Source organism: Macrosteles quadrilineatus, unplaced genomic scaffold (genome assembly GCF_028750875.1).
Source record: "Macrosteles quadrilineatus isolate MER2022 unplaced genomic scaffold, UCM_ALF_1.0 Scaffold_8__2_contigs__length_117827958, whole genome shotgun sequence".
Classification (NCBI taxonomy): domain Eukaryota; kingdom Metazoa; phylum Arthropoda; class Insecta; order Hemiptera; family Cicadellidae; genus Macrosteles; species Macrosteles quadrilineatus.
This window is the reverse complement of record NW_026542601.1, coordinates 54,068,718-54,093,386: the sequence shown is the minus strand read 5'-3', so window position 1 is coordinate 54,093,386 and position 24,669 is coordinate 54,068,718. Positions and strand designations below refer to the sequence as shown.

At 33.4% G+C, this 24,669-nt stretch overlaps 1 protein-coding gene across 1 annotated transcript; it reads left to right on the top strand.

The window, feature by feature from the left end:
• The first annotated feature begins 383 nt into the window (after positions 1-383).
• LOC129000142 (uncharacterized) lies at positions 384-24,046 on the top strand. Its single transcript, XM_054427070.1, has 5 exons — positions 384-474; positions 5,522-5,570; positions 7,672-8,153; positions 11,579-11,615; positions 23,420-24,046. Exons 1-5 carry the CDS (start codon positions 436-438, stop codon positions 23,947-23,949), a joined length of 1,137 nt encoding a protein of 378 aa, XP_054283045.1. The 5' UTR covers positions 384-435; the 3' UTR covers positions 23,950-24,046.
• Positions 24,047-24,669: the final 623 nt, after the last annotated feature.

The window sequence follows — 24,669 nt, the reverse complement described above, 5'->3', positions numbered from 1 at the left end:
CAATTAGGCCCTAATTAGTATTTTAGATTCCAGTGATTGTATTTTTTATGCCTAAGAATATACATTTATTCGGGGTTACATGTGAGAGGATTCAGAGAAAAGTATAAAACCATGTGTAATAATATTAAGTAGTTTTACAGGGCCAAGTTTTAAGGCTCTCGGCCGTTTAATTTAGAGTGAGCGTTATGCTTCAAAGTCAATTTGTGTCACTAAAATGCTACAAATATCGAGTACCTATTTTTCGTACATGGATGACGACTAATATTATAAGTTATAACTTCTAAATGCAAAAGTCATGATTCAGTTAAGAGAGCTCATGCCACTGACATGTGTTTAAGTGTAATTTATCACTTGCTTAATTTGACAGCAAAATTGCGTACATCCAGAGATCCAACTGCCTGAGTGCGAATGGTTGGGCTTATTTGTATCTGAGTCATGGAACTACTAGCTGCTATGGTGTTTGGATCACTTTTGGTAAGATTGTATATGTATTCTGTACCAACTTTGTATTTTCCATAATTTCTTAATTATAAGTGTGTAGTTTAAGAAAATATTTAGTTTTTCTGGGTGATTTTGTTGTTTATACAATGACAGATAGGCCTACACATGATCGAACAATATACTATTCATATTTCTAATTTAATTATAATGGAACTGTAAGTTTGTTTAAAGAATTCGTTGTCCTACTTCTGGATATTGCTTTATATTAATACAATTATTTTGTTGCCTTACAATATATAGTTTGTTTTAGGTTTGTGTGTTTTGTTGAGCACATAAAATAATTGTTATAAGTTACATAATCCACCAAAAACCTGAACCCTGATTATTTGTAGCAACATATTCATCTCTAATTGGATGATTGCAACATGTTGTAATAGCTTACATGATGCAATCGTTTTGTCTCAGTGACGAGAATCATATGTCTGACACAAATAGCAAGAACCTCTCTGACGATCGTTCTTGAAACTTATCAGAAACGGTAAGTATATCGAAAGAGGCAGGCGCCATTCCCTATATTTAATAGATAAAAGGAATAAATGTATTGTTCCTTGAAAATTGAGTTTCTCCACAGATTCAATAAAAATTTTATTTAGTTGGAGATCACAACAAATAGTGCAAACATCTTGATTTTAATATTTCATTTAGTTTTTAAAACCTTATTGAATAGTATATTTTGGTACGTGGTACGAACGCTATTTTTCACCACACTATACCACTATTACCACTAATCACCACAATAACCTCTAATAATGCACACTGTCAACACAAGTACAACTTTAAGGTTATGTGAAGTAATAATTTGAGTAATCACCAAAAATAATAATAAACAGTGGCTAGGCAGCGGTGACAATAAAACAATTCAACAAGTGCCTTGGCCTTTTTATTTAAAAAATTGTTGTTAAGTCGAAAAAATTATTTTAGCCGCCATTTTTCCAATATGGCCGCCAACTTTGATTTTTCTTATGGAACACCCTGTATTTTATGATGTATTCTGGTAGAAAATGTAATTTTAAGACGATTTTATTCTTGTGATTTTTTTCATAAACCTAACCGTTTTAAAGATAATAATGGTTTAAGTTGTGAAATTTTGAATGGTTTTCGAATAAAACAGCTGGCATTCTTGCTTAGGCCTGTATCGAAACTCTTTCTCATGCAAAAATTTCAAAACTTTAACCATTATTGTCTTTGAAACGGTTAGGTTTATGAAAAAATCACAAGAATAAAATCGTCTTAAAATCACATTTTCTACCAGAATACATCATAAAATACAGGATGTTCCGTAAGAAAAATCAAAGTTGGCAGCCATATTGGAAAAATTGTGGCTAAAATAATTTTTTTGACTTGACTACAATTTTTTAAATAAAATACCCCAGCCGCAGCAAACCTGCCAACTAAGCGAATTTCCAGTTGCCTGAATTGATTTTCAATTAAATGTATTTAATTAACATTAATTTTAATGAGTACATAGGCTTGCTGCTACAGGGAGGATAAAAAGTGTGTTTTTTTTTAGAGAAATATTAATAACTTAGTATAAAATGAATAAATTTACCAAGTTTGATCAAAATATATCCATAAACAAGCAGACTACAACATTTTACAATATTCCCCATAAGAATAACATGGGAATTTTAAAATAACAATTATTTGAATTTTCTCCGTAACTAATAATAGTACAAAAACACTTTGATATACTAAATTATTTGTTTTTTTGAGCTCTTTAAGAAGGTCTGAAGAGAAATTGGGAAATTTTGCGTTTGGAGGGTCAAAAATTAGAAAAACCAATTTTTACCCCATAAAACCCCCCGTAAAACCCCGTTCCCATGGTCTGATCATGCTGGTTCGCGAACTCATTCAAGTTTATCCTGCCTTACACCTTCAAACCAAATTTCATGAAAATCGGATAAAAATTACTCAAGTTATCGTGTTCACGGACACATATATATATATATATATATATATATATATATATATATATACATATATAAAAATTTGAACGAATGGTGTTTTTGGCCTCTGGGGACATCAAAATGAAAAAGTAAATCGGTCCCGGGCCTAGGTCTTACCATGCCACCTACGGTAATAGCTACTTCCCTATAGGGAAATTCGCTAAAATCCAAGGCACTTACCATTTAACTTTTTTTTATATCTCTTATAGTTTGCGAATAAAACGGCTGGCACACTTATATCAATCACCCTGTATAGTTTGTTTTAGGTTTGTGTGTTTTGTTGAGCACATAAAATAATTGTTATAAGTTACATAATCCACCAAAAACCTGAACCCTGATTATTTGTAGCAACATATTCATCTCTAATTGGATGATTGCAACATGTTGTAATAGCTTACATGATGCAATCGTTTTGTCTCAGTGACGAGAATCATATGTCTGACACAAATAGCAAGAACCTCTCTGACGATCGTTCTTGAAACTTATCAGAAACGGTAAGTATATCGAAAGAGGCAGGCGCCATTCCCTATATTTAATAGATAAAAGGAATAAATGTATTGTTCCTTGAAAATTGAGTTTCTCCACAGATTCAATAAAAATTTTATTTAGTTGGAGATCACAACAAATAGTGCAAACATCTTGATTTTAATATTTCATTTAGTTTTTAAAACCTTATTGAATAGTATATTTTGGTACGTGGTACGAACGCTATTTTTCACCACACTATACCACTATTACCACTAATCACCACAATAACCTCTAATAATGCACACTGTCAACACAAGTACAACTTTAAGGTTATGTGAAGTAATAATTTGAGTAATCACCAAAAATAATAATAAACAGTAGCTAGGCAGCGGTGACAATAAAACAATTCTATTGCAATGCTGTGGGTACTGGTTGTGTATTTACCCAACCCGCCATGTTAAACTTCCCTATCCCAAGCGTGATGTATACACCTTCTTTACTTCACGAGTGATGTAAAGTTTCAAAAACACAATCGGTGAAGTAATGAAACCCATAACATTGAGTGCTCAACAAAACATACCTCTATGGGGCCAACGACGTTCAAAGCTAGAAATCAGCTGTGTGCTTGAATTTTATTGTTATGCTTTAAAGAATTTTCCTAACCTAGCTTTTGGTTGTAAAAGAACGATAGGTACTGTTAGAAGATAAGTGAAATGGATAATGAAAAATATTGTACGAAACCCCCTGTATATTGTCGGGTCAGGTAAAATCCTGTACGTTACACGATACGCAAGAGCGTGTTTACATCACTTAGGTGAATTCTTGTAAGGTAAATAACTATTAATATGCATTCATGTTTTAAGAAAGTAAGCGGGCAGCTGATTTTGCGGTCCTAGGGATGTAAAAACCTGCTCGGTACCCAAATGACGATTACAGCATATACAGCTAGCTGGCATGTTCAGCAAAACGTAACTTTCAGCCACCAATTAACGTATGTATGAAAAACAGCTAAAAACATCATAGTGTGGTGAAAAGTACTTTTAAACCCACAAAAATTAATGTATTTTTATTTTTACTGATTCCGTGAATATTTATAACTTACGTTTTCATAAATTGCAATATAAAATGTAAACAGCTACAGTGGAAACTCGGTAAGAAGACCCTCCATAACAAGTCACTCTTGATTGTATTTTTCAAATCCCCTTGAATTCATTTTACCTCTAAACACATGTTATTGCAAACCTCAAAAAGAAGTCAACCTTGATAACCAACCAGACTTATTTTATAATTCCCATGAGAGTCTTGTTATCAAGGTTCTACTGTATTTCCATTATTGTGTACAGTCCTTGAGTGAAAAACGTAATCGAAAAGACGTGCAGTCGCCAGTAGGTAGGAAAAGAGGCTTTTGCGCATGCGCGGGCAAAAGGTAGAGACGGAACAGCGTTCAGCTTTGCTAATTCGAGGACAACTAATTGCCCTTCTTGGGGGTTTTTTTATCTCAAAAGTTAATCTATTTTCGAATATAAAAATTGGTAGGTAGTTTTATGAAGGTCGAGTAAATTAATTATAGTAAAAGCGTGTTAATAATTATTATATATGAAATACAATGAAGAATTGAATATCGATATAGTAGTTTAAAAACGTTTTCCTGAGTTTACAACTCGGGGTATTTTGATTGATTAATAAGATATAATTGTTATTGAATATGAGTGGCCTAGGATCAGGCTTTTCAAGTTTTGACATTTTACGACCTGTATATTTTAGAAGCATTATTGATTATTTATTTTGAGTAGGTATTCAATTTGTCCATTATCAGGCAGAGCACAGAAAACAAGTATGTTTTCTGTGGGCAGAGTCACACACATCATATATGTATAACACTAGACACAAGAACCTAATTAAGCCCACTATCCATAGATTCACTATTTGAAGCATCACTTTAATATATTGAACCAAAATTGTACAACATTTCATAGTAAAAAATAATAAAAAAAATCGCCGATTTAATTTTTTTTATTTAAAGAATGGTTGTTCATTAAAACATTTTATTCTTTAAAAAAAATTTTTATGTGGAAATTGGTAGGATTAGGAATTAAAACAATTTATTTTTTATTTTTAGTATTACTATTTAGCTTTAACTAATACTGTATTGACAATTGTCCTGTCATTTTATGATGTAATGGCATTCTGTAAATAAATAAATGGCGGGTATTTAAAACTTTTGATAGCCAGATAGAACCCAAGTTAATGTATTTGTATTTCCGATGCATTTCAAAGGGTCACGATGTCGTTGCCGATATTCTTCTTTTGCGAATGTGTTTGAAATAGAATTAAACTTGATTGTATTTAACATTTGAAGCTGCTCCCAAATACTAAAATTTTGAGATTCCAGGCAAAACTTTCAGTGCAAAAAGTGCACTTTTAGGCCATATGTTTGCAGAATTTAGTTTTCTGATGTAACCCATTCAAATGTAAAGAGAGGTTTCCGCTCGTCGTTTTCGCTTATTTTGGTGATCTAAGTGTTTATGTTTATGTTTGCATTCACCCAGTTGTTCAGAATGTTCACAAACTGGATATTAAATCTAAAATGAGCTATGTTGTTACAGATTCTACTGAGCTTAGCTTCAACAATCGCTGATGACGTTAAAGGCCATGGTAAACCAATATTCATTTAATCACCATATTTTATTATTTAGAAGATTATTTTAAAACTTAGGTAACAGCATGAGTAGACTTACCGGGGCCAGCCATTCAGAGAGCATTAGCCCTGCCTCTAAGTGTTAACAGGCAGGTATTAGCTTTTAGCTGTTAGCTTACCACCAAGAAGGCAGGGTAGCCTCACATTCAAGAAACTTTTCGAGAAAGTCCTCTCCACCCAAATCCATATTCACTTTGACTCACTTGGCATCATCTCTAACACCCAAGCTGGCTTCTGCTGCGGAGTCAACACGTACGATACTCCCTGGTGTGGATTAACGTCCGCACGAGTGATTACTTCAATTATCCGCAGTACTATCCTGATAATTAGACCAATTCGTATATACCAAGGCAAAAATGTGGTTCGGATTCCACTATAAACTGTAGGTCCCTTAGTTGCCATTAGCTGTATGGGCTATTAATTAACTGCTGTGTCTAAGGAATATGTCAGCCTTAGTCACTAACAAGACTACACGACCGCGCCACTCATCCTACACTCATCTCCATTCATACTTGGCTTAAAATATGTACCTTATCACCATTTCATTGAAAAGTATAAAAGTATTAAAGTACGATAAGCTTCTGCAGGTTGTTATATGCCCCTAAACTAACAATTTCCTTCAACGCCCAACTATCCTTGCCCTCATGGATGTCCAGAAGGTCTTTGGCACTGTCTGATACGATGGACTCAGTGTAAAGCTGCTAGGCTTCCAGTTCCCTGACCCAGTCATTAGATGGCTGTGATTGGTCAATCTTTTAAACCAAAGTGAAATTCTACTGTGTTTCTTTCTCTTTGCTCTTAGCAAGATAACCGACGTTAGTACCTACTGTATGTCCTATAATGTTGGTCGAATAAATAAACCTGTAGATTGTAAAATAAGTAGATAGTATCATAGACACAAAGAATTAAATAGACTGATAGCAGTGCTGCGGGTTGCATAGGTTCTTGCGTCTTGCGTCCACAGCTAGGAGTGCTGTGTAGTTAAGGTAAGGTGGACACCGCTGCAGCGTCTGCTGGTAGCATACAGCGAGGATCTGATGACGGTAGAGAATCGAGCACCGAGCACGCTCTAGCAGCACATCGCGGAACCTTCCTTTGACAGTCTATATTTATTCTTTTTGTTTGATAGTATAATAATACTATTAGTATTGTACCAATGCTGGAACAATTAAGGAAACATTCAGAAAAGCAATGTTAAGTCCAATTGTTTCCATAAACTTTTAAAAAAATTTTGTAATTTTCGACTAATTTTCGGCATTTTCCAATTTCTACTAAAACACAGATATGATTAAATTTTAATAATAATGCCTAATTCTATTTTTTAGTCGATGGTTTGTTAAAAACAATTAAATCTATTCAAATTGATATAATGTTTTAATTAAATTGTAACTAAACCGGTTTCTTAGTCCTAACATGTTTTTTTTTTCAATTTTGTATTGTTTCATCACCTATTATAATGGTAAATGTACTTTACAATTTTATAATGCAACAATAAACTGTTGGTTCTTATTTACATTTTATTCTTTCAATGTTTTCAATATTGTATTTTTCTTTAAAATTTAAACCTTTCAATGATTTATTCCATAAATCTTAATCCACCAACATTATATTTTTTTACAATAAAACAAGTAACAATTAATTAATTGTTAAGCTAAAAAAATGAATATGTATTTTTATTGGCAATAAACAATTCATATTTTTCTTCTAAAATCTACTTGTAATCAACTGTTCTCTGTTCCTTTCTAAAGCTCATTGGCTCTATCAATTTCTTGTTATTTTGTCTTAAAATTTGTTAATTTTACTGTAAAACCAAAAATCCCCATAAAAGACCAAGTTTATGAACTCAAAAGAATTACATACGTGATCATCCTTTTGAAACGACCCTTGATTAAAATGTGTAAGAGTATATTTTTTTTAATAGTTCCTCTTCAACTGTACACAACGATTTGAATTACACTTGTTCTAGAATATCTTGCCTAAAAGTGGAAAAACTAACATAGTTTAAACTTTTTCAAACATATTCAAGCTACTTTTAATAAAGCTGTATTTCTCTTTCAGTCTTGTTCAGTCCTGAGCAAAACGAGTTATTTGATTGGTTGTATCAATCCTCCCATACAACGACCGAACCGGGGAATAATATGAAACATAGTTCAACGCATCACACAATACCATTGGCATCAGACAAAAATTTGCGTGTTAAATGCGAAGAATATGACAATGAAGCTAAGGAAGAAGATGACAATGAAGCTAAGGTGTTTATATATGGACCAGAAGGATATTTGGTTGATGTTTGGAGGCTCCACTACAGTAAAGACATTTGCAAACAAGTGAATAAAAACATTTATCTGGATGAACATGAACAGCCAAGACAGACTCAGAAAGACTCAGAATATGATGAGTTGACATTTACCATGATGTACAAGTTCAGTTGGGAGAACCAGCGGTGCCTCAAAAGACACTACACAGTCAACACTCTTCCACACATTGCCAAACTAGACAGAGGAATCTCAACAATGACAGATTGTCTGGGGACTCCTGTGGTATGTATAGTGGTGCGTCATATGCAAAATGAAGCTCAACAAAGCCATAAGGGCAAAATGAAGTCAGGGTTGTCTAAATTATGGTTAATCAGTTTACTTTCATGTCAAAAGTTTGTCATTAGATTCATTTGTAAATTATAAGAAATTCATTTTCCTCATTATAACTTTATTAGTATTTGTTTCCAGTCTAAATTCAAGTTTTGCTGACTTGTATCAAACTGTAACTGCACATTACATTACACAATCCATCCTATGTGTTAGAATTAATTAGTTTATTCTCAAACTAGCTGTGTGCCCGTTCTACGCACGGGGATCTTATAGTAGTCAGTTGAAACCTTCTTATATTAAGATTAAGAACAGCAGTTAGTTTGCATATTTGCAGATATGCTGGCAAAACTATTATATATAAACCTTCGCAAATACAGTATCTGACAGTTCAAGCCAAAATAAATGCTTCGCAATTAAATGTCACCCGGATCGTTATGGTCCATATGTCCAATGATTAAACTAAAAAATGTTTTATAGATCCATGAAGCGTAGCCCTAAAGTAGGCCTATAATTGAAAGTTACTTTCCACATCGGTTAACTTAAACGTATTTGAAGTACTACCTCAACCTCACCATTTAACACTTTATTCCGGTTGACATTTTCAGTATCAAAGGTGCTCTTGTCCATTCCGTGAAACACTGAGAAATAAGGACATTAATGCGTTACCAACAGACATACACACAACAATCCAAAAAGGCCACGAACTATTGATACATAAACAATATAAAGGCGTAAACAATTCATGATGGTTTGCCCAACAAATGTTTTACTCAAATAGGTTATCATTTTCTTAGCATACCGGGTAAGCTAAGATTTGGAATCCAGACAGAAAAAGCAAAACTTATACAGAGTTAAGACATCACTTAAATTGAATACGGACGGCTCTAATAAATAAGGTGCAACACCAACGATAACTAATTTGTAAACTACAGTGATGTGTTGGTACCTACCTAAAAATGATTCTAGCAGCTACCAACGGTTCTAAGGAAAAGAACCAGTACCTACGTAAGAACCTACCTAAGAACTATAGTACATCCGACCAATTAAATACATTAATATCTAGTCCCGAGGTTATTGATCTCTTGCTTTTGGATTTTCTCGTAAAAAGTTATAGCGTAAACTTATCGGTGTCAGTTTGAAAAAAAAAACAACCTTACCCAAACAACTTTTTGTTATTTAATAGATTACGCATTCTCTAAACAATGATTAGTATATCTATTAACATTAGAAGGGAATGTGACGAAAATCACAAAATGTTGGGGTTTTGGTCATTTGTAATTATATTTCTTAAGTAGGTAGGCCATGTATTCTATGGAAAAGTACCGGTATCAAGGATCGTCGTCAAAAAGGTTGTTATGAATAAATATGTAGGCTTACGTACCCAAGATATGAGCTATGGGCCTATTGGCTGTATGGTCCAGCGATTGTATCACACGGTGAGTAGAAACAGAAAGTGACACATTGGAAAAGCGAGTTTAGCACTTCCTCTGTTAAACCTCTGTTACAATCACCCACTGCAGTTGTGATTTTTTACTTTACACTTTACACAACCGCCATTGAAGCGCCGTCAATGAGTGAAAACCTTTTTTGTAAGCTATTGGCGACGATCATTTCAGTGTCCAGCCCTATACAACACTGATTCAAGGTCTTCTTTCTGGTTGTCAAAACTCAAGAAACATTTTATACTCAAAGAATTTCTGGTTCCGATTTGGACGATGTCTAGTTATTTAATTTCATTTACGGTTACACTATTAGACTATATTATTGCACTTGCGATTAATTAAATCCGTTATGTAAGGGAAACGTTTTTAATCTCACTTGGTTGGGATTTGCTTTCAAAACGTGATTCGAAATGGTTGCGGTATTTGTAAACAACATTATTTGTAAACATATCATTGACAGCTAGAAAAAGTAATCTTGATCCGAACAGCTGTTCGTTATTTCATAGACGATTATTATGTGATAAAAATTGAACGAAAATTTGACAAAAATCGCACAAAACTGCATTTTTGAACGTCCGTAATTTTATTTACAAAGTAGTGAGGCTATATTTAAATCACTAAAGACACTCTCGCCAATCCAGTGAATACATTAAAATGACTTGGATCTTGATAGGTACTCTGGTTTTCACGGAGAAGATTGCGTAAAATGCCATCTTGAGTGTTACAGACAAAGGGAAAGACAGACAGGCAGGCAGACAGAAATAGAGATAAGACTCGTTTCTGCTTCTTTAATGTATAAAACGTAAAAATAACCTAAAAGTATATAATTCTGAGCAAAGTACAGACAAAACTCTAATTTTATTTATATAGACTAATCATTTCATTCATGAGAAAGAGAATTTGTTAGGAATCTATTGCGCAAGCCAAGCAGTTTTCTTGTCGGAGTCATAATTTGATAACGGGTGGAGGGATTTAACATTTGAGGTGTCAAACTAAAGGTATTTCACCTTGATGAGAAAATATACCACAGAATATTAAGAAAGGACATCACTTGAGAAACAGTTAAAGGCTATATTTTCGGCACGGTGGCGCTATCCGTTTGGCGTTTACATTGGATCAAACACAATTAACTTTGGTTACAACTAAACATATGGACATTGTTTGAAATACTTCTTTTTGGTTTTCCACGGATTGCGGGACCTATCACTTCCAAAGCAAAACTGGAATATTATATATTTAAATTTTTATATCTGTTTACTAGTATGGTTCATCAATAAAGTAATTCCTAGCAGGACTTTGCCATGGTTAGCTCTGAAGCGTATTTACTAATGAGAGTATCAGCATGGGATCTACAATTTCAAGATCCATGACATGTTTTACCACCGACTAAGTCCTGTCATTCCACAAGAAGGTTCTGATTCTAAATACGCACATACTTATATAAACGACGTTGACACTGGAACCCAACAGCGCATGAAACAAAATTCAAACAAATAACGTAATGAAAATCTTAAGCGGGAAATAGGTCTACACCTTGAAAACATCTGGCCAATCTTTTAAGACTGTGGCTGAAATTTGTAGTGACGAGAGCTATGATGGGTCAAGTGAGATTATTATAAAAGACAATGGAAACAAGTTAGGTCTTAAGAAAAGTGTTGTGTACCGGAAACTCCTGTCGTTTTCATCACTCTGTATTCGAAAATAGCACATTTCCATACAGCCTATTTCTGTTTCCGCCAAAATGTTTGTCTATTAAATACCTTTAAAATTATGTATAACATGACATATGTTTAAATTTGAAAAAAATATTTTTACTTTATTCCTTGGGGTTGATTCAGCCGGAGACAATTTTATTTCATCCTTACGTGGGACACCCTGTATATTTAATGTCCGCCCTGCCAAAATTGTCATTCAAGTTTTACATATCATTTTCAGGAAACTGCAGAAGAAGATACAGAGTCTGGTTGGGAGGGTAAGTATTTACAATGAATGGGGATTACAATAGGCTACTCTAGATTGTTGTCAAACTAGATTTAGAGACTATCTACGACCTGTTGTTAGAACACAATGAGTTGTTTTGTGCAGTATCCTTATTATAAGGTGAGAAGACTCTACTGCGATGTTCCTAGATTAAGAAATAAGTATACTGCTTTAGTAGGTTTTGGGCTTGTGCTAAAACTTGCTAGATCACTTTCAAATGTTACTACTTAAGTTTTGTAAACAAATCTTAAAGAGAGAATATGGAATGGTTTGATATAGCTATATATCTACTACTGCTACAAGTACCGGTACTATATAGATTTTTATTTATTTATTTTTTATTTTTTTTTTTTTTTGTCCTAGGACGCTAGGCACAATCCTGGAATCGTTTGTCACATTACTTCAGGCTAGACCTAGGGGTTGAGGCATTATCACTTAGATAAAATCCATCGGGGCGCCCGTATTGCGCCAGAGAGTCCAGGTAGCAGGCCCGTACTGCGCCAGCATTATAATCTACCACCCAAATCAGACCTGTACTGCGCCAGAGCGGCCTTTCCTTTGTAATAATAGTTCTGAGAGAAACTGCCCTATTAATGAGTCTGAGAGTTCATTTAGTGTTATATAAACACTCTGTGACTTATCCTACTAATATTATGTAACTAAACTATTAAATATCCTAATATATATCATATAAAAGAAATTGTAGGTTTGGGATTTGAGGTTTGTAACACATTAATTTAGTTTCCTCAATGCTGTTAGGCAACTTAGATTTCTTTTGGAACTCGAAAAGTTCCACCTATTAATTTATGCTAGGCCATGATGGTCATGGCTCTATTACATAGCAATATATGAAACAATAACAAAATTGAGAAAATATTAATGAAAATAAGTACAACACATCATATAGTATATAAATTAATCAATGAAGACAAAATTATGTTACAAGTTAGAAAAGTTTTATAATATCATATGTTATTTATTTATTTACATATCTTATTTTGATTTTTGTTTACTTTGAAAATGGCCTTAGAGCCGAAACTATAGTCAGTAAATATTTTAATAAATAATTTTACTTGGGTACTAAGTTTATTAATGTTTAATCTTTAATTATATAATATATATATAACAAAGTCGTTTTAGTTCAACATTTTGTAACTCGAGACCGGCTGGATCGATTTTAATGTTTTCTGATTTGTTGGATTCGAGCTTGATTCGAAGTTGATTTTTCAGAGCCAGATAAGAAATTGTAGGTTTGGGATTTGAGGTTTGTAACACATTAATTTAGTTTCCTCAATGCTGTTAGGCAACTTAGATTTCTTTTGGAACCCGAAAAGTTCCACCTATTAATTTATGCTAGGCCATGATGGCCATGGCTCTATTACATAGCAAAATCCCATTAGTTATTGGAAGAATTTGAACCTGGGACCTTGCGGACTAAAGCCCCGCGCTTTGCCAAGATATCATCCCTCACATAAAGATATTCAGAGCGAATTAAACAAATCAGTAGGGAAATATTTTTTCCTTTAATTTCGCAACATATCTAAGCGTTTAAACTATTCAATAAATAGCTTAATTTTATCCAGCTTTTTTGTCTGATGGATCAGATTTTTCGAAAATTTACTAGCAACTGGCCTAATACTCAACTAGTCTTACTCAACTTCAAAATAAAAAAAAATGGTAAAATTTGACTAATGCCACAACAAACCTTAAGAGGATTGAATCACTTCCCTTTCCACGCATTCTTTATTCTTTTAGTTATTGCATAAAAAATGCCCCCGGCGTAAATAAGACACAATTGACCAAAAGTCTATTTATAATAATTACATGTTAAATTCAGGCAAGATAGGAGAACCCTCATATATACTCTCTTGAGCACTAGGTCCTCACCAGTAAAGAATATTTTACTTTTCTATATTTGTTCACAAGTGTGCAGTTATCATGGTACCGCGTAGGTGTGTGTATGTTTTGCCTCTCAATTTATTCCAAATCCACCTCCTTATTTCACATTTGTATTAATCTCTTTACAAAAAAATGTCCTTAACGTCGTGACGACAATGTCTTTAGTTTTAAACGCATCTTGTGATTAAATCAAGAAGATGTTGTAATTCACTTATTGTATTACAAAATAATGGAAATAATTGATGGAAATACTTACGTTGCTGGTTTTGAATTGTCAATTAGAAAACAAATGTGAAGTTTTCATTGGAATAATTACTTTTTATATACCGAAACGAATACAAAAATTCAGAGAGCACAGTACAAATTATATTATTGTTTCTTGAGTTTACTACACTATGGTGATGACATTGACAAGAAGTTATAGTTCCAACATGTTTTCCTGAATTGGCTAGGTTAAAAAGTACTGCAGTTAAAATGACACAAATCAAATTATGGACAGCAGTAAAAATAACAACAGCAGGCTGATATTAGGTTGTCGGTTTGATTCAATTTAATTTGATAATGCGAATTTTATTCCAAGAGTATGCTATTTGTTTTGTGCTAGACTAAAACAATACCTCGATACTATATTGAAACGCATATATTTCATTTTTCGAATACAAATTAAGGTTCAACTTGAATTTTTCATAAGGTTCTAGGATTTTCAAAGTTCTTGAAAGAAGCTTTCTCTAGACGCTATACACACCATGTATAGTTTGGCAAACCTCTCATTTCATTCCCAACAATCCGTTGTATGTACGGTAGGCCTACAGGCCCAGTTGTCGACCCACCTAGTGACTGTGATGGCTCAAGAAATATTTCTTCTCTGGTTCATTTAGGTGTTTCCGTTGAAATTGAGGATCATTCAACAGAACTGCAATGTCCGATTACAAAGCCATCTTGGGAAAATCATTTACACAGTAAGAAGTTAGCAGTACGCAAGTAGCTATCTGCTGTTTAATCTTCTAAATTAACACAGTTTTCACTGGGGACACACTTTATGTAGGATATTATAATTTCAATGCTACTGCGCTTTGAAATATTAAGAATTAAACTTATATGGATTTACAGAACCTATCAGTAGTTCTAATTGTAAAATTTGTGATTGTTTGTCTGTTCTGTTTGTTCATGAAATGCCAATCGTACCACCACTATTAAACATTTTGTTGCATTTGTCGTGTTAAATATGTGTTGTTAAGTTTAAATTTACCATAGAAAAGCAACTCAAGTGTTATTAACATGCTTACTGGAAGGCGTTTGAAAATAGCATTATTAAAATACGAAACACAATTGTTACAATTTTAACTGCTGAAATGCAGGTCTAATGTAAACTTAATATAAATGCTGTAAATATACATCACAGACTATTATGGCATAGTCCAATGGTCTATTGGCTGTGATAACATTCAATATTGTATTTTAGGCTACGCATGAATGATTATGGAAGGAGGTAAAATTTGACTTCTGAAAGTTGTGTGAATGTTAATTCATTTAATACAATAATTATATCAGTATTATCTGTAATAAAATTGAGGATTAAAGTTAATGTAACTCACCTAAGGTTCAGTTCAGAAATGTGTTGCTTTCAAATTTACATCATTAGTCAAGTTTTCAACACTTCCATCGATGCTGCAGTTTTGGTGTGAATATTCTTAGCAACTCTCAACATACGTACACAAACATGAAATAATAAAAGTGTATTAGGGATTACTCAAATTGAGAAAATGTTTCATTTCATATTTCTATAAATATATATATATCTTCGTTTCTGTCAGTTTTAAGCTAATGCATATTAATTGAATCCTTATTGACCACATCAATCTTTAGATGGTAATTTGTAAGGGTAGCTAATTCCTAAACTAGCCGTCAGAGATATACCCCAATGCCATCTGGTGGTAAACCCCTGAACTATTGCAGGCCCAATGTAAACAAAGCAATATTTTGCATTGTGAGAGCTCTGTTTTATACAAGTTATACAATTTAAACAAACTTCTGCTATCGTTTATATAAATTTTAAAAGCTACTTAACTTTTTACTATTATATTTATTAAACTCATAAGAAGTTTTTTTTACTAAAATACATAAAATGTAAGTAATTGCATTTGCCTCTCGCAGGGATGTAAGTGAATTAATACATCCATATGAGAGTATGGATAACATTGCTGTGTCCATTCCATTTAGCCCAGTCAATGAATGCAAAAAAACACCCTTTTTCGCAACTAAATGGTGGAAAGCTGGATTTTTTATATGTGATAGAACCACATGAGAGGTGCATTTTCCCAAAAGTCCCCACTTCTACCCCTTGAGCTTTCCCCCCCACCCCCCTCCAAACATAGAAATTGCAGTGTTTTACGTAATTGATCATAACTCGAATGCTATGTAAGCTATCGAGCTGAAATTTGTTTTGTTTTATTTCTGATTAGTTTTCCTACAACTTTTGTATCTGTAACATGTTTCTAAAACCAATATTTAGGGAGATATAAAATTTAAACTTCGTTAAAAGCTTTGTTTCAGAGTGCAAAATTTTGTTTTTCCCTATGTATACTTTTAAATTGAAATAATACGCAAATATGGTTCAAACAAAAGTTTTAGTACGTTTTTCAAGGTTTACAAATATATTATTGGTTAGTCATCTAGGTGACCGGGTGAAGAGCTGGGCGTCGGTAAAGAGAGCGCGTGCGGGCTAATTGAACACTTCTGCGCTGCGTCATCGCATCTATCCCAGCCAATAAACGCGCAAACTGCCTTTTTTCGTAGCTAAATAGTGGAAGGCTGAGTTCGTTATAATTGATGGAACCACTTAAGACGTGTATTTTCAAAAAAGTTCCCGATTCTCCCCCTTGAGCTTTCCCCCCAACCCCTTCCAAACGTGGAAATTACAGTCGTTTACTTTACTGGATATAATTCAAATTCTATGCATGCCATCGTAGTGAAATTTGATTTGTATTATTTATAATAAGTTTATCTACAAATTTTTACTAAAGGTTTTCTTATAAAACTATATACTGTACAAAGAAATATAACATTGTAACTTTTTTTGATAATGTTTATGTTTTAGAGTACACAATTTTGTTTTACCATCTATATATTTTTTCCAAATAAAATACGCAAAATGTGACAAAACAAAATTTTAGTATGTTACTTAAGGTTCATAAATATATATTTGGTTAGTCATCTGAAAAAACTAATGTATGTAGTGTAGGCGTCGGCAAAGACAGCGCGTGCAGGCTTAAGAGCATCCGCGCAGCGCAGCTCCGCCTGTCGATGCAAGGACCGGCACCGCTAAGTTCTCAACTGTTTCATACAAATCCTAAGACTTCCTGATTTTAGCCTACTTTACTACCAAAACAATCTGTTTCCAAGCTAAACCGTGACTAAATGAAGCACCTTGCGGTCAGTTAACAGTTTTCGTCGACCCACTAATCCTTGATACAAACTGCGTCCTATCATTGCTATGTCCCTCTCTTCACGCTTCCCGCTAGCAAGGGTTAGCTTTCTGCTCTGCCATGAGTTGTAAGCCTGTGTTAAAATAATACCACGAACAACGTAGAAAACTGTCGGTAATATTTATGAGCCATTTTTAATCATGGTAAGGAATACAAATTAAAACCAGTCAATGTCAACTAATTTGTTTTATTAAGTCTATATAGAGGAGATTTTAAAATACTTAATAAGCGCCTTCATCTTTATTAGCGATGTTAAACGTTTGCATAATGTCTACCACAAACCAATAAAGAACTATTTATTTATTTATTTATTTACTTATTTATTCCAACGGATACACTATTTACAAAATAATATATATTTAAGCACAGTAGAATGGAAAGATAAATTGCATTTGTAATAATAAGAGAAGCTGCATATACCATTGAACAAAACATCATTGCAACAAAAAGTAATAACAACAAAATAGCAACGTAACAACAATAACAGATGATAACATTAACAAAGTATAATAACAACAAACAGACAGCATAACAGATAACAGATACTTAATAACAGAACAATTTTAATATTAAATTGGATTTCAGAAAATGCAAGTAGACTTTGAAAGTAGCAATAACAGAGATATCTCCTGAAGATTTAACAATAAACTATGATGACTATAACTCAAGGGAGGGACATATCAATGATAGTACGCAGTTTGTATCAAGGATTAGTGGATCGACGAAAACTTTTTACTGACCGCGAGGTGCTTCATTTAGTCACGGTTTAGCTTGGAAACAGATTGTTTTGGTAGTAAAGGATTGTTTTGGTTGTTCCTACAAATTAGGAAGTCTTAGGATTTGTATGAAACAGTTGAGAACATAGCAGTGCTGGTCATTATGATGCATTGACGGGCGGAGCTGCGCGGATGCTTTAAGAAGCCTGCACGCGCTCTCTTGCCGACGCCCCACACTACATCAGTTTGTTCAGTCGACTAACCAAATATATAATTAATTATAAACCTTAAGTAACATACTAAAAATGTTTTGGAAACATTTTGCGTATTTTATTTGGGAAAATATATAGAGAGTAATACAAAATTGTGTACTCTAAAACATAAACATTATGAACAAAAGTTAAAATGTTATATTTCTTTGTATATAGTTTTATAAGAAAACCTTTAGTAAAAAATTTGTAGATAAACTTATTATAAATAATACAAATCAAATTTCACTACGATGGCATGCATAGAATTTGAATTATATCCAGTAAAGTAAACGACTGTAATTTCCACGTTTGGAAGGGGTTGGGGGGAAAGCTCAAGGGGGAGAATCGGGAACTTTTTTGAAAATACACGTCTTAAGTGGTTCCATCAATTATAACGAACTCAGCCTTCCACTATTTAGCTACGAAAAAAGGCAGTTTGCGCGTTTATTGGCTGGGATAGATGCGATGACGCAGCGCAGAAGTGTCCAACTAGCCCGCACGCGCTCTCTTTGCCGACGCCCAGCTCTTCACCCGGTCACCTAGATGACTAACCAATAATATTTTTGTAAACCTTGAAAAACGTACTAAAACTTTTGTTTGGACCATATTTACGTATTATTTCAATTTAAAAGTATACATTGGGAAAACAAAATTTTGCACTCTGAAACAAAGCTTTTAACGAAGTTTAAATTTTATATCTCCCTAAATATTGGTTTTAGAAAAATGTTACAGAAACAAAAGTTGTAGGAAAACTAATCAGAAATAAAACAAAACTAATTGCAGCTCGATAGCTTGCATAGCATTCGAATTATGATCAATTAAGTAAAACACTGCAATTTCTATGTTTGGAGGGGGGTGGGGGGGAAAGCTCAAGGGGTAGAAGTGGGGACTTTTGGGAAAATACACATCTCATGTGGTTCTATCACATATAAAAAATCCAGCTTTCCACCATTTAGTTGCGATAAAAAACATTTATTGGCTGGGCTAATTGGTGTGATCGTGGTATCAAAAAAATCCAAATCTCTGACAAGCTGTGACTCGACTCGAGGAGCGGCTTAAAATTCATAATGATAATTTAGAGAAAATAACATAATATACCGTACGTGTATACTGTCTCCTCCAGTCTCTAGTCCAATCCCACTCCTGCGTTAAATCTGAGACAAATCATATTTTATTTTAATTTCTGACGTTTATTTTAGCATTTAAATTTAGTAATCTTTTTCAACAATATTTCCTTTAGATGTCACAGTTTACATTTATAAAGCATAATTTCCCCAACTCGTAACATATTACAACTGAAGGTAATAATGGTAATATGAAAGATTCGGAAGTAAACATATCACACACTTTAGTCGACCTCTTATGTCTCAATGAGATATCCTTTGACAATATAATGCAAACGTTTAACCGGAAATTTTCTCTCAATTTAAAAAAAAGGATAATATTTAACATGAAATCGGATGACAATACGACGTGGTAAAGTAATCCAAATTTCAAAATCCAGAGAGATTTGAGTTTACAAATTGGATAACAAAATATTTGATTTAATTTAATCAACATAATCATAATGGAGGGACCGACTTAATTATCCAATATCTAGGAATAACTTATCGTCTAATATGTCTATTCTTGTTTTGTTTTCTAGATACTGTAGATGTTTGGATCTAGTGTAGGGTGATGCCCAACACATAGTGTTACGACCTTATTGATATTACTAATCAAATAGATTACGTTATTATTACGCATCAAATTTACCAAATTGATATCTTTGTCGTCCAACTTCAAAGTCTCAAAATAATGTATTGCTTCCTAACGTTTTACTTCCTTCTGTAGATGTTGTGTGCTAAGTTTGTGTTTAAAACTACAAATTACTCTATACATTTCGAGCGATTTGTATTGCTTTAGATTTAGTCCTATTAACATAAACAATTACACAATTACATTCTATTTATATGTAGGCTATTGCTCTTATATTAACACTCCATAGACGTGTACTTACTCAATCAAATAGTACAACGTAGCCGTGTATATCCAAATATTTGACGTGACGTGACAATCTCTTACTCTTGAACGTTGAGAGGTCAGATCCCATGTCTTCCGGGTTGAACAATCTTCTTAGGAGATGACAGATCCACTTGTTTAATACAAAGAAGTTACTTATATAGGCATATTTTTATTAAACCATGTTTCGTTGAAATTACTGCGTGTATTGATTGAATTAATATAAATGCAGTTTTCAATATCCATGGTAACAAAAATAAATCGGTTGTATGAAAAACTATGGCAAAAGCGATAAACAAGATACAGCAATGATTCGAAGACACATTTAAGTTGATGAATTAGTAATTCAGTATTTTTTGCAACCGTATTAATAGAAAACCTTTCAAAATTTCAATTGCGATATAATGTCACGCTTTCCACGGTAAAATAATTAATTTAGCGTTCAACTAAAGCAAATTAGTTAAGTAAACATTCTGAGCACCATCCCACTAGCTAAAGTGATAAAATGGGAAGCAAATGCGTGCGTAACATCCGTGACAATTTTCTGTGATGACAGAAACGACCGATATTATTACTTGCTATCACGGAAACGCCTAAAAATGGAGAATAGTCGTAAGAAAAGTACCGATGGAAAAGTACCTGCTTTTGTATATGGTGTAAAGGCCATTTCACAGTAGTGTAGCAAAAAAGTAATGTTTTTGTTTAGGCCTAAATGGGTGCAAAATTGATAGCAACACACTTCAAGAAACAAAGTAGGTCCAAGTCACCGGCTCTTAATTGATTAATTTTTGTTTTGACAAACTGTTGTCAAAGAAGCGTGGCTTTCTTTCTTGTACTTTTTTCATTTTCCAAAGCACCGTTGATTGCTAAACATGTATCTAATTGTGATTCCTCAATGGCACTGAGGTAAAGAGCAAGATTTGTTAAATTAGCGACAAGGGTGAAATAACGAAAGCTGTGATGTTTGTTTACATTCGCAATACCAATGATGCGTAAGGGTGTGGGTTAACCAGAAGGCGCCCCCTCGCCTACCTGGACTAGTGCTGGCGCAGTACGGGCGTTTGCTAAAGAGGGATTATTTAGACCTGGCGCAGTACGGGTCTACCCAAATCCATTGGTGATTAGGTGGGATTTGAACCAGGGACCTCAGGAACCAAAGTCCCACGCTCTAACCACTAGACCAGCTCGATCCCCATTTTATTTGTTTCAGTAGTTTAGCTATCTATTTTTACTTAGTCAATAGTCGGTCATACTGTATTTATTAGTATTAGAAATTATTTTTACTTTTTTATTATTTATGTATTGTTCTATTTTCATTGTCCATAAAACTATAGGCTATATTTTATTGTTTTTCCTGCGATTTCAGGGGCGTCTTCTCCCTGGGCTAGATAAAAAAATATGCTGTACTAGCTTAATATACAAATATTTTCTTCTGTCAAATCCTAAAAAGCATGGAAGACAAAAATCTGCTTATTCTTCTACAGTAATTTGAAACAAAAATTTTATTTTTTTAGTGTCTCAGTAGCACATTCAAATTAGTTGTTTCAAAATATTTTATTAATGATAAAATTTGATTTGCTTTTAAGTACTTAAATACTTATGTTTTATTTAAAAACCAAATTAATCTGTTATAAACTATAGGCTATGAATACAACCGTATTCATTGCTATAGGTCTAAATGTTGTACAAGAGAATTTGGTCATAGATCTAATAACAAAAATAATATTAATACACCATGGAACTATTCATCACGTTTCTTAGATGACTAACTTACCAACATTTTACTATGTTTCTGTCTGTTGTCAATAATTGTTAGTTTCATTAATTTTCTGCTAAATTAAAATCAATTTTACTAAATTTTTTTTAATTCGAAGTGCTTTTGACGGTTAAAATAAGCTTAAACCCCTATTTTTGTTTCAAAACTGCCAAATTTTCCGGGGGAGGACCCCTAGACCCCTCCGTTTGCTGGGGGGTATTCCATACCCCCCCCCCCAGTGTTTGCCCCCCCCCCACCAAGGATTTGGTGAAATGACGCCACTGTGCGATTTAGAATCCAGTAACAGTGGTTTGTTATTGTTAATAATTCAAATTATAGGTCAACATATCATAATTCTCAGAGGAACAGCATAAGACACTCACAAAACTGCCTTGACTTCTGACTGATTCTTGATCTTGATGTAAATATACAGGGTGTTTGTGAACTCTCTCGAAAAAATTCACAGGATTATTCCTTGGGTTAATACATGAATATTTTACATTATAAACATGGGTCACCGGAGCCTCGTTTTCCGTCTGTCTGTCTGTCTGTGTTTTTTTATAAATAACCTTATAACTCGAGTTTGAATCAAGGTACAAACTTTAAATTTGACACACTTGTGTATTTTAACGTGGTACACAAACATGGAAAATTTCATTTTTTGACTATAGCCGTTTCAAAATGGCGGCCATCTAAAATCTTTGACCTCAAATTACATGAAAACCACTAGAGCTACAAAAAACACAAGAATAACAAAATGTGGGAAATTTTATGCCAAATCAAATGACACATAGATCTTAAAGATCGGACGACAAACAGCTGAGTTATTAATTTTTTTAAATACTTAATAATTTCTTTACTGGCTTTTAATTGTTGTTTATTCTTTAAAATCATCTGATCCTTTCTAAATTGTTACAACAATGTAAGACAGCTGGTTTGCCCTAACAACAACATTTAGTTTTTTTACTAGATGGTAAATGTATTAAGTGTCCTATTTTTACCTTAACTATTGAGATCTGTTTAAGGTTACGTAATGTACTCTGTATCAGATGATTTTGATGAATAAACAATAACACTTAGAAGCCAGTAAAGAAATTATTAATTATTTAAAAAATTAATAACTCAGCTGTTTGTTGTCTGATCTTTAAGATCTATGTGTCATTTGATTTGGCATAAAATTTTCAACATTTTGTTATTCCTGAGTTTTTTTTGTAGCTCTAGTGGTTTTCATGTAATTTGAGGTCAAAGATTTTAGATGGCCGCCATTTTGAAACGGCTATAGTCAACGAAATGAAATTTTGCATGTTTGTGTACCACGTTAAACTACACAAGTGTGTCAAATTTAAAGTTTGTACCTTGATTCAAACTCGAGTTATAAGGTTATTTATAAAAAACACAGACAGACAGACAGAAGGAAAACGAGGCTCCGGTGACCCATGTTTATAATGTAAAATATTCATGTATTAACCCAAGGAATAATCCTGTGAATTTTTTCGAGAGAGTTCACAAACACCCTGTATACTGTATATTAATTTTGGAAAAAGTTGCATTATGATTGTTAAAACAACCTTGTGTGGTTTTTGTTTTTGCACCTATTGAAATATTTAAACTTAAAGCATGTGCTTGTTTTTGTTCAAAAGGATTAATAAAAATATGGATTTTCTTAACAACTTCATTGTGTTTTATAGGATATTTATTATCATCGGGAAAATACGAAATCTTGGATTTCAACAAAAATATGGATTCTGTTGGTGAACCTAGAGAGTTCACTATTCAAGCTGAAGGACACCTTTTTGATTTCAAGCTCAAGTGCCAACAATACAAGAAGAAACAAAGCTCAGAGGAAGATTCGACCTTGGCAACAGGACTTATTATGTACGAGAATAATTTAGTCTTGGAAAAGTTATATCTTGACACTTGCAACAGCGGAGTTGAGGGAATATACATTAACTTGGTGGAGCTTACCTTAATGTCGACAATAAAAGAATTTGAACTTGTGTTTAAAACAAAAGATGGACAATGTTTTAAAAGATTCATATCCTATCAAACCATTCATGAAACTGATGATAAAGTTAGTATTCATCGGAAACTCCCTGAGGAAGTCAACTGCCCAAAGGACGGGGACTGGACCAGTAACAAAGCCTTGAGTGTAAGGGCTAAGAATAAATGGTTAAGAAGAGTGATCAAAGGAATAAATGACCGTTTAGTTTCGCAGTGATTTACTTAGGCAAACTCTACTTGTAATTTACTTGACCTTCCTTTGTTAGTTAAATAAAGAGATATCCATGTTGTAGTGAACCTACAGACTGACTGAAACTCCATGCCTGATTGTGTTTTCATTAAATTTCCTTGAACATTTTAGATTTAGATTTATTACTTGGGGAATATTTGACCAGCATTAGGTCTAAATAGAACTTAAATTTCCTGATATAAGAAAGATAGGGCCTGTGAAAGTGAAATGTTAATAGCTCATTTTTCCAAATGTTATCCATATATTTCCACATCCAAGCAAACTACAACAATTAACAGTCAACAATGTTATGGTAGGTCTACTGCCTTTAGCAATTAAATATCTCAGTTACCAAATAGTGCAGGACAATCATGTGATATACTAAATTGTTGGTTTTGTAGGGTTCAGGTGATCACTTGAACAACAATTATAGCCTACAGTTTAATTTTTATTGTTGAGGATTTAAAAAAAAAATCGCTTAACACACCAAATATTTACCGGTATCTTCTGTGGAAGAAAGATAACCCTAATAACAGTCAGATGCTTTGTATAGCTTTGTTGCTAAGACCAGCTATTTCTTTAGTTAGGACTATTAAAAAAACCCCCATAGCAGGTGACAGCAAGGTCCACTTTCTACAGCTATCAAAAAGCTTAAGACCTTTCTCAGGATCCACCCAGCATTTTGTGTAATAATAGCTATATTCTATA